Source organism: Vicia villosa, unplaced genomic scaffold (assembly GCF_029867415.1).
Source record: "Vicia villosa cultivar HV-30 ecotype Madison, WI unplaced genomic scaffold, Vvil1.0 ctg.000207F_1_1_1, whole genome shotgun sequence".
Lineage (NCBI taxonomy): Eukaryota > Viridiplantae > Streptophyta > Magnoliopsida > Fabales > Fabaceae > Vicia > Vicia villosa.
In genome coordinates, this window is record NW_026705072.1 from 378315 (window position 1) to 395612 (window position 17298).

At 32.3% G+C, this 17298-nt stretch overlaps 1 protein-coding gene across 2 annotated transcripts; it reads left to right on the top strand.

Moving 5' to 3' along the window:
* Positions 1–7371, top strand: LOC131625360 (uncharacterized). 2 transcript variants are annotated; one of them, XM_058896227.1, is made up of 7 exons: positions 1–317; positions 3101–3204; positions 3467–3496; positions 3728–3829; positions 4302–4409; positions 6611–6668; positions 6998–7371. In XM_058896227.1, the coding sequence occupies exons 2-7, from the start codon at positions 3113–3115 to the stop codon at positions 7064–7066; spliced, it is 459 nt and encodes a 152-aa protein (XP_058752210.1). In that variant the 5' UTR covers positions 1–317; positions 3101–3112; the 3' UTR covers positions 7067–7371. The 2 variants fall into 2 exon arrangements, with proteins under 2 accessions (XP_058752210.1, XP_058752211.1); XM_058896228.1 differs by having other exon boundaries at positions 6614–6668.
* Positions 7372–17298: the final 9927 nt, after the last annotated feature.

The following is a 17298-nucleotide window of genomic DNA, read 5'->3' on the forward strand; positions in this document are numbered from 1 at the left end:
ATCACACAAAAAAAAAACCAATTCTCTCTCACTTTTCTCTAAAATCAAAATACCAAAAAATAGAAAAAAGGTTCAAGAACGTGAGAAAGATGATGAAGAACACGTAGTAGAAAAAATCCTCCAAACTTCCACGTTCTTTTCCGATCACTCCTTTCCGACGCCGGCAGTAGCGCGAGTCACCACCATCACCGAACACACTACTTTCTCCTACCGGCGGCCACTACGGAAACGCGGACGCGTCTCCTTCGTCTCTTCCAATCGTGCGATCTCCTCCTTCCGGTTTCCAACTCCGATTCAAACTCCTCTTCGCGCTTCCGGTAATGATTCTTGCATTTGATTCTTGTTTTTTTACTTGATTATGAGTATTAATTGTTAGAACTTGATATTAAACTGTGAGATTGCTTGAATTATGAACATTAATTGTTGAGATTTGTTGAATTTGAGTTGATGTTTGAATTGGACATGTTAGTCGATGGATGATAACTAAATTGAGGATGATATTGGTTTGTTGATATTAATGCTTAATTGATTCAATTTGTAAAATAGGGATGATGTGTGTCGGCAATATGTTTCAATTGCTCATGAACCAAAGAATAGCATGCTACATGTTTGATTAAATGCTTATGAGAAGTGATTTTGGTGCACAATAATAGAGTTTTTTGAATGATGTAGGAGTTGTGATAATTGTTGACATTTGGTGTTGATTGGATACTAATTTCATGAGTTTGCAAAGCTTCTTAATGATCAAAACAGATGCTGAAATCTATTTGTGTTTGAATAATGTTTAGAGTCTAAAAAAGTCATAAAAATATGGTGGTGCGGATATGCGTAGTTGCTGTTTGTTTTTTTTGGGTGTTGTTTTACTGGTATAGTGTGAACTCTTAGTGCTAGTCAGGAATGATAACAATGCTAGAAATTAGTTGATTAAACTTGTTAGTGTTTGTTTTTTAGATGACCTGGAAGGTGCAGAGTATGTGAGGTTTTTGGTTGTTACTAGTTGACCCTGAGTTTGTTTTGTCCATATCATTTGAGTAGGTGTGTGTATTATGGTTTTTGGTTCGGAATTGTTACCTTAATATCGGTTAATAAAAATGTTTGAAATAGAGTTGTGGATCTTAATGTTAAGATGGCTGGATGGTTAGAGTTGTTGTTCTTGAGGATAAAAAGTTGATAAAGCTGTTAGTGTAAAACATGTTTCATGAGTGTGCATAATTCTATTTGCTGTCAGTTTATAAGTAGTATTGGAAAGTGAACAAAAAGTGGATTAATAACGGTGCTACTACTTGTTTGTTTTGCCTATAAAATCATGTTGCAAATGTTTTTATTTGCCAATTATGTGTTCTTTTGTTGCAACATACCATGAACCATTTTTCTTGCCTTTAGTATAGTATGTTTCTAATAGACTTTGTGGGACTGTTTTGAAACACTAAGAGTGCAGAATTTTTGATGGATTAATATGGTAATTTTGTCTTGCTTGCTAAATCATAAAAAAGGCTTTGAAAAGTGGTTGTATGAAGGTACATAGATGCTGAAATTTTAGTGTTGTTTTAGTGATTGATAATGTGAATTGTATTGCTCATTTGGTGGACATTTGATGCTGAAAATTTTTATGATGGTTGGTGGTGTTGTTGACATGTAAGTTGAGAGAATGATGAATTTCAATTGTGTTAAAATGCTGGAAATTTAATGGACAGTTGATGATAGTGTTGCTTTAAGTTCATTGCAACTTGTTAGAACATGAAAATTGGTAATGATATTAGTGTTTTGGTGTTAATTAGAGCAAGTAGAAATGCTGAAAATTAAACGATACCATGCTTATGTGAATTGTTGTGCATTTGACTTGGTCTTGGATATTAGTAACACTTTATGTTTAATTGTTGAGAACTCTAATTGATAAGGATTCGACACTTTGTGCTTACTTGAAACTATGCTTGATTCTAACTTCCAACATGTCAATTATATGCTATCTTGTGCAAGGTACCATGAACCACTTTCTTGTGTTTAGGTGTGTTTCTAAGGTACTTTTTTGGGGCTGTTTTAGAACTTCTTAATGCAGAATTTTGGTTATGTGCTTGTTAGTGCATCTCTTCATTTTGTTTTGTTTCCTAAAGATATGAAAGATAAAAATAATTGTTGTGCTTGTTGTTTAGTGCTTAATTGTGAATTCAATAGGTAAAATAGACTTTATATGAATGCTAATCATTAGTAATAGGTGCTGGTTTTTCTTAAGTGTATTTGTTCTCTCTTTTTCTCAATTTTGCAAAGTGAATACGTGATACATCGGCCTTACTTGAAAACACCATATCTTTTGATTCGCTTATTGTTTTTTAGCGTATTATTTTTGTAATTAAAACCCTAAAACAACCAAACAAAACGCAGCACTCTATCAAAAACAACAAAATTTCCCCTCAGCCCTTTTGTTGAAACAGAAACAAACAATTTCGTTTGGACTTTGGAGTGACACTCAACTCAATCCACCGTACACCGGAAAAAGCTGCCGGAGTACCTCGTTCACCGCCATAACAGTTAGAAGCTCCGCCACAATGTTTTACTTTTACACTTTACTTTTCGGATTTTCATTCCCCAGTGCATTTTTCGGCTGCCATAGATTGTTATGCGTTTGTTATGGATTTTGCGAATCAATTTTACACTATGCTGATTCTCTTAAATTTTTAGTTTTTCTGGGTAGAAATGCACATTTAAATGCTTATTTGCTTGTTTTGAACTTTGTGTGTATGAATTTTGAAGGATAGAAGTTTTTTTTAATAGCATTGTATTATCTGGCTTTGAAATGTCCCGTTAAAACCTGTGCAGGGACATTGCCGAGTTCAAAATTAAGTTAGATGACAAATACTACATTTTATTCCTATTCATTAGTTAGTGAAAATTAGTGGTTTACCTTTGCAATTTATGAGATTAGTCACTACTTAACCATTGTTTGAGCTGTAAAATTAATTTTTCGGATCTGTACCGAATAAAATTGAGAAGCTCAGGTACTTTCTAACTCTAGATTTGTTTTAAAATTTCTTTAATGGGGTCATTCGATACAGCTTAGCTATACATATACTAATGATTCCTGACTGGCTTATGCTTTTATTAGGACTCTTATCATATGGACAATTTACGCCAGCAGAAAATACAAAAGTATGAAGAATTTGTTGATAAACGTTTGAAACCTGATCTTCTTCATGCTACTGCTCAGAGGTAGTGTTAACTTTGGAGATTTTATTCTTGGTTGTTGCAAATAATATGTAATAATGCCCTAAATTTGAATGCTCTTCCTCTATCTTATCTTCAAGTCTTTCTAGTTCTAGTTAAAAATGCATGACGCCTTTGAGTGCATAAACTTATATCTAAGATCACAAATAATGCACTTGCAAAATGGCTTATACATTGCATGGTTGCTTTGTTTATTTTACGAGTTTCAGAGTCGCATATACTTATTTTTTTCATTTCTTTGTTACAGGGACACGGTCTTTGAACAGCAGAAAATTTTGTATCCTTTTTTCACTTTTTTGCATACTACTAGGATCAATTAGTATCACCATCATAATGAGTAATGATATATTTTGTATCATCCATTTCCCATAAAATTCACAGTACCACGTGTAAATTATACTTGTAGGCTGAGTTTGGAGACTAGCTCAAATTGAATTAGTACAAATTCAATGATGCATTTAGTGATATACTATTGTTCTGTCTGAATACACTTGACTTGTTCACTCAGTGCTGATTTGCGAAAAAATATTGAAAACCTAGAGAAGAATAGTGTAACCAGTCTGAGAACTATGGTTAATCTTGGGTCTGAGGTGTACGCGCAAGCAGAAGTGTAAGTCATCAAACATTTCAGCTTTCACCCTTCTTCACTTGCTTTATAGCCACCTGATTGGATAATAAGTGGCATTATTTCTTTCTTTTAATTTCACATGTTCTTGATTTTTTCTGAATTTTGTAAGGTATATTCGTAATTTATCACCAATCCATGTGTTCAAACTTATTTTTCTTTCATTTATGGTATATGATCTTTATAACCCAATTTGTGTCATCACCATACTATAAAACTATAAAACTTGTGCTATGCCACCCAATTTGTGTCTAGACACTTCCCTCATCCAACCTAGGGTACAATGATTGCTTGATGTTTAAGCGGGAAACCTTCGGCGAAGTGCTAAACCTCTCATCAGCAATGCTATGCTTTTTATTTGTGCCCTTACAATGAAATCTCTTTTTTGTCTTTAGTCCATGGAAATGCACTTTATTTATTTATTTGTTTTTTTATGTATTTGATTGAAACTTTACAGGCCCAATACACAACACATATTTGTGGACATAGGTATGGGATTCCATGTGGAGTTTACTTGGTCCGAAGCTTTAAATTTCATAGAGAAAAGGGAAGAAACGATAGTCAGGTATAATTTTTTGGTTTAACATATATTGTCTTATTGAAACTGCAAAAATTAATCTAGCACGGCAGTGTTTGAGATTTCTTAAATGTTAAATATTGGTAAACTTGCTCCAGTCTGTTAAAACCCATCATATATATAGTGAACTAACTAAAAATAACTGAGTTAGTTGGTCTAACTACCATAACAGAAAAATACAGTAATTCCCGTACACGCCTGACCAGCACACTGAGTTTTTGTACATAGAATTTGAAGTCTGAGTGGAGAAAAAACTTTGGTGAGTAGATCAACCCACTGTTCCTAAGCAGGAACATGAACTACAGTGAGCTGCTTACTAAGCTCTTTTCCTTGAACAAAGAAGAAATTCAGTTCCATATGCTTAGCCGGGCATGCAAAACCGGACTATGAACTAAGATAATGACAATCTAATTGTCACAAATGACTGGAACTAGATAAGGTGTTTGTATCCAAGTCTGCCTCCATGCTAGAACTTACCATCAGATAAGGCCCAATTTAATAGCAGTTCTTGATGTGGATCTTGTCTATGTTGTGAATAGTGGTCCATATCTCCGTGATAGCTTCGGAGCAAAAGGCGTCCACCCCATGCGCGACAGAGCGTCGCAAAAGGGAGTATGGGCTGTTGCAACCGCCTCTGCGGAGCATTTCACCTTCAAGGCGGTTATGCAGACGCGAAAAAAGAAATGGAGTAAAATCCCTTTCTTTTCTACTGCTGCAAGTTTCCTTCTCTGCTCTGTCGTGCAACGAACCACTGTCCCTAGGCTCCACGCCGTGAAGAAGCTGGGAAGAATCAGTTGTAGTAGAAATGAAGGCTGCGACACTGTATGTATTTATGTGTTGCAGCTGGGATACATATTAGGGTTACATTGCAAATAACATAATGGGCTTGTTCTTTTTGTTTGTGAGGGCTACTTTTACCCCTGCAGTTTTCTTAAAAACTACATCCCTCTCGAGTTTACAATCCAGACAAAAACTGTTTTTTCTCACATCTAGATGGATTAATCCGGAAAAAAACGGTATTTTTTCTCTGTCCAGACAAACTTTGTTACAATACATTTTATGTACAGCTAACTAAACTAACTGTGTTGCTTGGTGTAACTACTGTATCAGAAAAATACAGTATCAGATATACTACTGTATCAGAAAAATACTGTAACAGAGAAACTACTGTTCTCATATTCTGTAAAATTAACCACCACAAATTTGATTCATCCATCTTTTTTAACTTGTAAAATTTCACAGAAGCACTTTGTTTTCTTTAGTCATACTATTGTAATGTTCTGTGGTCTGGGCGGTAGGTGTGTGTGTCTCAGATTCTAGACTTCAATTGGGATTCTCTTGCATGTGCAGAAGGGAATGGCATGACAACTTTTTGTATTTTTCCTTCCTATTTATCTGTCTTCCCTCCATAATATGATTTGGATATGTTTGGGCTGAAAACTGATGATTGATAATCTGCAGTATAGATTAGTCAAATTATTGTTGAATTATATCATCTCAACAGTTCAAGAATAGTAGATAGTTTTGAAAGCTCGACTAACAAATTACAAATACTATGTGTTTAAGCATTTGGGGCAATGATTTTGAAATGGAACAAGTAATTGAATCATTCAGCTCACTGATTGACAATTCATATGAGCAAGTAATATACTTAGATGCAGATTTGGTCCCTCTATTTTTCCTCATTATCGGTTTTGGTCATTATCATGTCATCGACTGAAAGTTGGAGCGTTCCTGAGGTGTATTGTGTATTACCATTCCTCCATTTTATCCATTGTATTTGAGTTTTATGATTAGCATCTTCCTCTATATTTCTGTTACTTTGTATGGTGGACAAAAGGTGTACTTAAAACAACATGAGAAATGTGTTATTATATGTTCTCCAATTTTCACTTCTACATTAGAATTCATTTATCTATTTTTAAACTGACATTTACACACTGTTTTACTCGAGCGGAAATCGTGTTTGCACGACATATATCTCTAATTTCTCATTCATCTCTTCTGTTAACTTTTTAATTTAAACTATATTATTTGCTGCATGATGCACTTTCGGCAACTCTTATGCCCATCTTAGGACAACTTTATCTTTGGCCTTTCTATTATCATCTATTAAAATGCTTGTTAATTTCCATTTTATTGTTCAAAATATTGTTGCAAATTCATACTTACGAATCACTTTTGTATAGCAGGCAGATAGAAGAGTACACTAAATTAATTGCTTCAATCAAAGCTCAAATTAAGCTGGTACGCTCACTCTGTTTTCTTCATTTAATTGAATCCCTTATGCTTGCTGCTTGTACTCCTTTTGTGTAAGGGATGCTGCTTGTTAAATTAGAGTTAGCACCATAGGCAAAAGCACCTAAAAAAACATGCATGGCCATGTGGGCCAGTGCTAGCCCATAGATCAGCCCAAAGCTTTGTTTTTCCCCTGAAGCTGTTAGTAATGTTGAGATAATTCTGGAACTGATTCAGAATTGAATTTCCCCTGAAGACATATAAGGAAAACTGTAATCTATTTCTATCGAAATGATCATTTTACAGAGGTTTAAGAACTTTCCGTTGTCCCAATGCAGGTTTGTGAAGGGATTCGAGAATTACTTGAGTTTCCAGCTGAGAAACCCTCGCCACAACGGATATTTTGATATTTACGGAGTACAAACCAAATCACTTATTTCAGAATTTGTCACCCCATCGGCAAAGAAGGAATGCGATTATGTTAATTTTCTTTTGTTGGTATTTATCCTTTATGAAAGATTGCATCTTTCTTTGGTCTTAGTTGTCTTTGTAATTAATTTTTGTTCAGTGTAGTTTAGTATTTTGATGACTAAACATGAACAGAAACATTAACCAAACACCCATGTCCTTTTATGATTATCTGTAGTTAAAATTTGAAAATTAACTTATACTATTATTTTTGGTAAAAAAGTACAAATGGGTCTATTTACTACTTTTGGCTTTATTTTTTAATTATTTTTTATAGAATAACTACTAACTACAGTATTTTGTCCTTCTCAAAACTATGTACTGCATTTATTATAATAGAACAACATTATTCTTGCCTTATCAAATCATGGCAAAATAGGCCAGAGACACTATGTACTTTCAATGCATTTCCATCTTGCTCTTACACTTCCGTATGAGTCCAGTTACTATGCATGTGTAAGCGTAGAATATACCAAAAATGCATGAGTAAGAAATGTACAAAGAGAAAAACATCAACTTACACCAATAGCTATTCTTCTCAATATTTTGAAGTGAAGTTTACTTGTTTTTTTATAGAGTGGTATCCTTCCGTACCGACTAATCCACCCGAGAGTATACCGGTTGAGTATGCTCCACGTAACCTCTGAAAATTGATCCTAGGCTCCTTCGAACTCAGGACCTCAAGGGGAGCATACCCTTGAGACCCAAGAACCCTCTGGAAGTTTACTTGCTAATTATTTTAAGAGTGAAGACCCATTTTGGTCCCTCACAAATATTACATGAGTTAAATTAGTCCTTCACAAAAAAATTGACCCAACTTAATCCCTTACAAAATTTAACCGGATCATATTAGTCCTTCTGCTGGACTGTCACGTTGGATTTTATTTATTTTTAATTTTTTAAATACTAAATTGATTTTTATTTTTAATTTCATTTTTAAATAATTATAAATTAATAATAAATACTAAATTGATTTTTATTTTTAATTTCATTTTTAAATAATTATAAATTAATAATATAAAAAAGCCAAAATTGTTTCTTATAAGGAGTTGAACTCAGGCCCACGTGGTTAATCTTAAACAATTCTAAATTTAAAATAAAAAAATACAAAATTTGTATCAATATGGTCTCGAACCTAAGTCTCTTCAGATTAAATGACAGTCAATTTAATACAATAGAAATTGATTTGTCTATTTGTAAATGATAGTCACTTACTAACAATAGAAATTGATTTGTCTAGTTGTTTCGGTTTATCGGTTAAGATTCGGTTTGTTCGGTTAGTTGATCTTTAATTTTGACAACATATCTTTAAGTAAAATACTATATTAATCTGCAAAAAGAAATACAACAGAAAATGAGATACAATTTAAATTGAAAGGATTGATTAGAGTTGCCATTACAGAAACATGATTATAATCAATAAGCTAAGCAGTATTGTTTTTTTGTTTTTTCATGCTAGTTGTTTTTGATAAATTGTATTTTACTTACGTTTTTTAGGATTGTTATAATAGCAAACAAACTTCAAAAAATGGATTAAATATATTCTAAATCTCAATTAAATTTAAAATTTTTAAATTCGTATATTCACATTACAATCCCAAAAAAAAACGAAATTGAATTTTTTAATTTCTGTTTAGAGATTAAAACGAATATTTTTAAATTTTGAAACTTGCATCGGTTTCAAAAGATTCGTATATGAAACTAAAACATATATTCACTAAAATGTTTTTCTAAGATTGAGAGAAAATAAATTTCTGAGATTGAGAGAAGGAGAAATAGAACAAGGATGAGTGAATATAACTTATATTCTATGGCGGTGACTTAATTGTGCATGGCGGTGACGTAAGCTTGAGCTCAAGGCCGATGAGGAGAAACGGCTGTGTTGTTTGTGTTGGAGGAAGAATGCTGAGAGACGAATGAAACCCTAGTAGTAAGAGAACACTGAAATTGGGTTTGGGTTGGGTTTTTAGCTTGGGTCAAGCCTATGGAAATAATACGCACCCAGTCTCCAAACTACTAACAAAAATAATAATAAAGTCATTGGGTCGGTCGGATCTGGTTTTCCCTGGGCCTAAAAGTAACATCCGGAACCGACCAACACAAGCCAACTGAACCCAATAACTCTCAACCCGGTGACCCGAAAAACCGGACCACCCGAACCGTGCCTTCACGGGCCATATGGATTGGTCGGTTTGGGTTGGTTGTGCAAATTCTGTCCAGCCCTATTATTGATAGTCACTTTACTAACTGTGAAAATTGATTTGTCTAGTTGTAAATGATAATCACTTTATTAAAAATAGAAATTGATTTATCTAGTTGTAAATGATAATCACTTTACTAACAATAGAAATTGATTTGTCTTGTTGTAAATAATAGTTGCTTTACTAACAATAGAAATTGATTTTTCTAGTTGTAAATGATAGTCATTTTATTAAGTGATAGAAATTGATTTGTTTAGTTGTAAAGTGAAAATCATTTAACTTGAAGGGACTTGGATTTGAGACCTCATAGGTAAAAATTTATGTATAGAATTTGTTAATATCAGTAGAAATCATGGAAATTACTTGTTTAAAAATTACTTTATAAGAAATAATTTTGGCTCTTTTGATATTATTCATTACTAACTGTTTAAAAATGAAATTAAAAATAAAAATTAATTTAGTATTTAAAAAAAAATCTAATGTGTCCAGTCACGGTTTAGAAGTATGAAAAGAACCGGTTTAGAAGTAGAAAAAACCGATTTGAGAAAAATATTAGGAAAAGGACTAATATGATCCGGTTAAATTTTGTAAGGGATTAAGTTGGGTTAATTTTTTTGTGAGGGACTAATTTGACTCGTGTAATATTTGTGAGGGACCAAAATGGGTCTTCACTCTTATTTTAATTAATTTTTTCATTATTATTATTATTGTATATAGTACTATATTTTAAATTTCTTTAAAAAATGTTTCATATTATTTTACCTTAATATGCATTGTCTGGTACTTATGTCATGTCAATTGACAAGGGATGATTAATGAAACTAGTAATTAATTTTTATTTGAAAGGGAATAACAGCACATATATTGAGGGAGTGTATTATTGATATGCAATGTGGTTTTTGATGTGATGGTCTCAATTATAGATATATAGATGAAAAGCAATAAGAATAAAAGATACCAAGTGAATAGAAATGTAGAATCCAGCCTAAGTTACCACAAGATTCCACCAGGAAGAAATTCCAACTCATGCTAGCTATAGTAGCTAGCTACGTGCCAACCATCACATGATTGTGGTAACGTAAATTACGGAAGAGCTTCAGTTTACATTCATTGAATTATCAAACAAATATACAGATTCAGTTAAAAGTGACAATGAAGCAACTGGTTCAAAATAAAGATACTGGAGTATAAACTATTTCAATTTGAAAGAAAAGCTAGTAGTAATTATAGGATGGGATTGAATTGATGGAACTTGTATATATATAAATGCAAATTCATACATTACAGCAAATAAAGGCAACGTCACATCTTAACTTGTCCCATTGGTTCAGGATTTCTTTTGATGCCATCATGATTGCTGATTGATCAAAAGGTTGTTGCCTCTTTTATGACTTGTGTTGTCTTGTGGAAGTTGTGGTTAATTTCATCTTAAGAAAATGATACTACTATATAGACACATACTAGTAATACTATATTCTACACTTTGAGAGGCAAAAAAAAAAAAAATATATATATATATATATATATATATATATATATATATATATATATATATATATATATATATATATACTCATTGTAGATTTTTTTACCACTATGCTACTTTTTTTGAGATTTAAATACCACAATGTCACATGTTGTCAAAAAAATTTCAAACAGCCACTTTTTGCCTTGTGGTTCGGCCAAGGCTTGGGAGGAAAGCTGAAGCATTTTTGCCTTGCCTTGTGGTTCACCCTTAACTGGGTCCTTTTTTTTTCTTTTTTTTTTAAATTGTTTTTAATTGATTTTTTAATTATAATAATAATTTTTTAATTATTTAATAATTAAAATATATTAAAAAATTAAAAAAAACTTAATTTTAATAAATAAATAAATATACTAATAATTTTTAATAAATATATATACTTATAATTATTTAATAAATGAAGTAAAAAGATATTTTATTAAATAAATTTAATACAACATAATGCGGTAGGTGCATCCGTTGGCCGATCCATTGAAACAAATATACGAGTAAGGCATGGGTTGGACGAGCATGTGTAGGTTCGGCCAATAGATGGCCGAGCGCATATGAGCACTAAGCCTTCGATTGTAACTGGTTAGAAGTGCAAATGAGCAATCCAATCTTATTTATAGGCAAAAAAAATAAAATATATGCGCTCGGCCATCTATTGGCTGAACCTACACATTCTCGTCCAACCCATGCCTTACTCGTATATTTGTTTCAATGGATCGGCCAACGGATGCACCTACCGTATTATGTTGTATTAAATTTATTTAATAAAATATCTTATTAATTAATGTATTAAATAATTATAAGTATATATATTTATTAAAAAATTATTAGTATATTTATTTATTTAATTATTAAAATTAAGTTTTTTTTAATTTTTTATTATATTTTAATCATTTAATATATTAAAAAACAATTATTATAATTAAAAATTCAATTAAATCAATTAGTAATTAAAAAATAAAAAAAATGAAAAAAAAAACCAGTTAAGGGTCGGCCAACCCCTGGCCAAATCCCAACTGGGAAATTTTTTTTCACCTTTTCGGCCAACCCTTGGCCGAACCATAAGACAAAAAGTGGCAGATTGGGAATTTTTTTCCAACATGTGGCATTGTGGTATTTAAATCTAAAAAAAAAGTGGCATAGTGGTAAAAAAATCACTCATTTTACATCGGTTAGACAAGTGAGGTAATGAGAGCGACATAAAAACCTGTCACCTTACCCTCGTTTTTGAAGGGCAACATGTTGATTTTGTTGTCGTTACGATATATTTGGTTCCAAGTTTCATGATAGAAATCTTGCGTCGCATTTCTTCGCATTGAGATCTCTTGATTTTTTACATTGTGATTCATTGTTGTTTTCTTTATTCTTCGAGTTTACGCTTCATACGACAGTTCGATTGTCATGATCGTGTCAAACGATAGCAACTTTTGAAATAAATCATGCCTTTGTGTTACATGAGTTCAATTCACATCCTCGCATCATGTGGTTCAATTTTTGTCTTTAGGCGACAATTCGCGTATGATACTCTTTCTTTGCGTTTTCATTGATTCATACGTTAAGATTCTATTTTGTTCATCGTCACATATAACCAAATGTATCTCTCTCCCTCGTGTGTACTTTATTTTGCTTTAATTCTCGCTCTTACTTCATTTAGGTAGTTTGAATAACCAAATAATACGATAACTAAAATCAACTCTTTTCCAAAATAAAAAACCTCGATCAACATCGAGTCATTTTCAAAATAAAAAACAAGAAACAAACACAGGTCTTTCTAGTTTGAAAACTTTGATCAACATCAAGGACGTTTTCTAAAACTAATAAGTCGATCGCTTTCACATTCACTCACTTCACAAATAAATCATCTTCGTGTTATCATCCAAAAAAACCTTTCATTACCGTTCTGCACTCAAATCATTTTCATTTTCAAACAGCCAAACAATTTCACAAAAAAAAAACAATTGTCAATTCGAGGTCTTTTTCATTCAAACTTTTCAAATCATTTTCAATTATTGCGAATAAACCTTGGACAACACCAAGTTAATTTTTCATGCAAATGCAATAAACCCTTGATCAACACCAAGTCTTTTTCAAAACATTTTTTTCATACTCGAGCAAATTTGTCAAACCAACAGGAATAAAACTTGATCATTATCAAGCACATGTTCAAACCTCAAATCAAACCAAGCCATTTTCAAAAAGGCAAAACACTTTATCAATATCAAGGCCTTTTTTCAAAATCAAAACCAACCTAATGTAGTTCCCCTAAAATTAAGTAGCCTTGAGTTCTCAATCGCACCAGGAGATACGTAGGGGGGAGATCCAACGTTTTATCAGACACCCTTTTTAATAAAATCATTTTCAACCTTTTTAAAAATCCAAAAAGAAATCATCTTTCGCCCTTGTGCGAGCCTTTTTTCACCTTTCGCCCAAGTGTGAGTTTTCTTCATCTTTCATCCAAGTGCGAGTCTTTATTTTTCGCTCAAGTGCGAGTCCTTTTCAAATACCTTTTATCACCCAAACGTGAATCCTTTTTACCCTTTTTCCAACACTCATCTGTGTTGGCCTAGACACTTGTTTGTTTCGTCCAAACCAAACCCAAAATGTTTAAGTTCATGTTGAACTACGAAGTTGTGGTTTTCTCATTGCACCATGAGAATACGTAGGTATGAGATTCTAAAATCTTGGCGAGTACAATAATAGAAAACCCCAAAAGTATTTTCCTTTCTTTCTCTCTTTCTCGCATAATAATTAGAAGATCGCAAGTAAACATGACGCTAACATTCGATCACAAGACTAATTAAATTGGTACCGTTGAATACAACAGATGTGAGGGGTGCTAATACATTGTCCTTCAATAACTAAATCTCAAATCTGTTCTTGGATGCGATGACCATTTTAAAATTTGGTAGCGAGTAAGTTATAATTCGAGTGTGCAATGCGCCGTGACAATATGATGATTTCATTGATGTATGGAGCTAGCAAGAAGAAAAGAGGAGGCATTGGTTGTCCGCATGATCAACCTAATGTTAAAAAGTTCATACCCCATAAGCACCATTATCTCCAGCATGTTCACGTTGTTGCTTGAGCAGAGAACATGATTTCTTTTTGTCAAGTGAACAAAAAAGTTGCCAAATAAAATAATTTAAAAAAGAGATCGTATCATGCTCATAAAAATTGTTTTAATTTCACGAACCAATAGTAATTATAATTAATATAAGAAAAAGAAAATAATTGTAATAGAAAGAGGGGTAAGGGCAATGTCTAAAATAAAAAGATGAAAATAAAATAGTTTTGAAAATATAATAAGAAAGATGATTAGGTCAATGTTTAAAAATTCTATTTTCAATTTTCAATTTTTTCTTCATAATTTTGTTTATATAATAAACAAACTTAGTGATGGTAGATGTAGATGATATGAAGAGTATTTAAGAATCTGTGAGGTAATGAAGGGGGTCCTAAACTGTGTGTGCTGTAACTACAAGGTAGGTCCAATACCTCGTTCCTAGTTAGGCCAAGGCAGTGTCAGTGGCAGAGGCAGAAGGCAGAAAGAAACCATATTCATTTATTTATCAACTCTTTCTGTCCCTTCCCTACCTATGGTATGGACGTGCAGTTCTGAAAAAGCATCTGACCAACTTCCAAAAGTATGAGAGATGAATTTTGCCAACTTCAAGGATTCATTTTTGTAGCTTAAAGGGACAAAAGAGCAACTCCATTTCTCATTCTTTATTTCTTTTCGATCTCATCCTTTTCTTGTGTCTCTTTTTTTTTATCTCTATAATAATAAAATAAATGTTTTTTTAAATAAAAAAAACTCTATCCTAAGTTGTTCTTAGTCTCACATTTTTTATTCAATAAAATTTATATGAATCCTATCATTTTTTATAATATCGATTTTTAATTAAAATATTTATATTAGTTAAAGTGAACTAAAGAAAAATGTTTTTAAAATTCGTTATTGTATAATTATATTATACTTTTGACTTTTATAATATTTTATTTAAATTTAAGTAACTTTTTAAATATATTATGGAATTTTTACTTCAATATCCATATTTCCTAAATCATATTTTAAAATAATCAAATTTCTCTCATAAATCTCAAACATACTCATCTTTCCCAAAAAAAAAAAAAAACACACACAAAATCATAACACATATTCAATTGGCATGATGCATGAACATCCATTTTAAATAAGTTAATTAATTAGCGCATCCTCTTATTTTTAATAGGTCATGTCAATTGGAAGTGAGTGTCTTATATTTTATGTTTTTTAAAATTATTTTTCCTATTTAACTAATAATATTTTAGTTTTTAATAATTTTTTAATATAATATAAATAACAAGATATTAATTAATAAAAATAAAAAATAAAATACTAATGTTATATATTAAAGTTGTATTACACATGCGGAAATATTTTTTAACTTATTGTTTACGATGCGATTGATTTATGCGGCCCTCAGTTTTGCACGGGCGAACTTTTATTTGTCATATAGGTGCTTGATACGAAGTCTCTAGGTTTGTATCACCCAAAAGTAATTTTTTTTTGTAATTCTTGATAGCTTTGTGCATCAATTTCGGTGTTGTCGTAATTGAGTTTATTGTCCATATATTTCTGTAGTGTTGTTTGGGTTGATATGTTCACAGTTCGGTGGTAGTGAGGTCGGTTGAACGGTGACATTTGTGAGAATGTTTCGTTAGAGATAAAAAGAAAATTGTTGTTGTGGTGTTTGGAAGTTTATGTCTAAGTTGTTTGTTGTGTGTTTTGATATGTGTATGATGGGTTGGTGGGTAGTGTTTATTGGTGTAGAGATTGATAAAAATCTTGTCGTTGTTGTTGGTAGTACGAAGTATGCTCTTGATTATATTATTGTGAGTGGCATGTATAGCTTTTGAGTTTAAGTATTTGTCAGTTGGTAATTTTGTTGGTTTAATAGATGAGTGTAAGTTTGTGGTTGATTTTGTTGGGCGTTTGATGACGATGCTTGTTGGCCAGGGTCGACTAAATATATGGGTTCAGACAGAAACCTAATTGTAATCGGTCTATACCAAGACATGTGTTGAGAAGTTGGTTTAAATTCGGTTGGCATTACAAAATCGATCAGCATAAGGTCGCGGTGGCACTCTAATGACAACACTCTGCTTTGGCGTAGTCTTTCCTATTGGTGTAGGTGCATTGATCTAAGACTTTACTATTGTGGTATTTTTGGAAGCTCCTTGAGGCACCTGGAATTTCTTGATGCATGTTGAGTTGTAGTTTTACACGATCACTGTGGTGCATCTCCATAGTAGTGAACATGATAATCGATGTTATTGTTGTCTAGACGGTTGCATCATCTCCATTCCTCTCATGATGATCATCTAGACCCGGATACAGCCTCTAAATATACTATTGGGAAAATGCATTTGTTAGTTTAGTAAAGGTTAAAATTAAAATAAATTATTAAGAAATAAATAGTTTAATGATGATATATCATTTGGTCCAAGGTGATCTAAGAGAGATCAATAAGCCATGATGCAGTGTCAATGACATCTTTTATAGTTCATCCCAAAGATGGACCATTCAAACCAAATAATTAAAATAAATAACTTAGATTTAATTGTATAAATTAAGTAAATGGATATATTTATGAGGTTAGAAACTTTTTTTATGGGATATGAGGTTAGAATTTTTTTTATGTGTTCGCCTGAGTTTTGCAACCACATGCCTATGAATCCACAAGGGACTCAAAACACTGTAGTTCTTCCTGAAAATGTTGGTTTGTTGTGTATTTTTTATGGACAATGCTAAGTTCGCATTCTAGCAAGTTAGACGAAATTGTTTGCGGTAAAAAGGAATTAACATATCCTTTTTGAAAAGGTTTACAAAGAAAAGGCCTAAGGAAAAATGATTTGGATTTGTTGGAGTGTTTTTGTTAGGGGAGGATAGTAAGTGGTCCCTTATCCAAGGAGGTCTCACTACTTTCACACCTTTAGTTTTGAAAAAGGGATTGAATATTGTTAAGTGTTTTTGGATTTCTTGATTGAGAAAATGTTTTGGTTTTAAAAGATGCAATGCAAAAAGAAACAAAGTCTAATAGGAAACTTGATCCTAGATGTTGTCATGAAAATTGGACCTAAGGTTGAGATTAAAGGGAATTTAACCTAATGTTGTCATGCCATGATGAACTTAGAGGTAAGGATGAAAGGGAAACCCTAGTAAATTGTCATACTTGGATTGAAACCTAATGTCTATCTCAATCCAAATCTTAATCAAAGATTAAGATGGAGAAAGTAACCCTAAGGGAGCATGTGAATTATTTGATACCACTCCCTAGTCATCGGTTTTGCTTGATCTTAGGGGAAAAATTTGATGCAGAAATGAGCTCTAATTGGTTGAGAGAAGATTCCTTTGATGAATCACCATTCGGCCATAAATTCTCAAAATGCAATCATTACATAATCACATGTT

What these genes read in the sequence shown, in the direction of transcription:
- LOC131625360 (XM_058896227.1), top strand. Translation starts at nt 3,113, where the DNA reads ATGGACAATTTACGCCAGCAGAAAATACAAAAGTATGAAGAATTTGTT. An exon ending in AGGGAAGAAACGATAGTCAG is followed by an intron (nt 4,410 to 6,610) that starts GTATAATTTTTT and finishes ACTTTTGTATAG; the next exon opens with CAGGCAGATAGAAGAGTACA. An exon ending in TCAAAGCTCAAATTAAGCTG is followed by an intron (nt 6,669 to 6,997) that starts GTACGCTCACTC and finishes GTCCCAATGCAG; the next exon opens with GTTTGTGAAGGGATTCGAGA.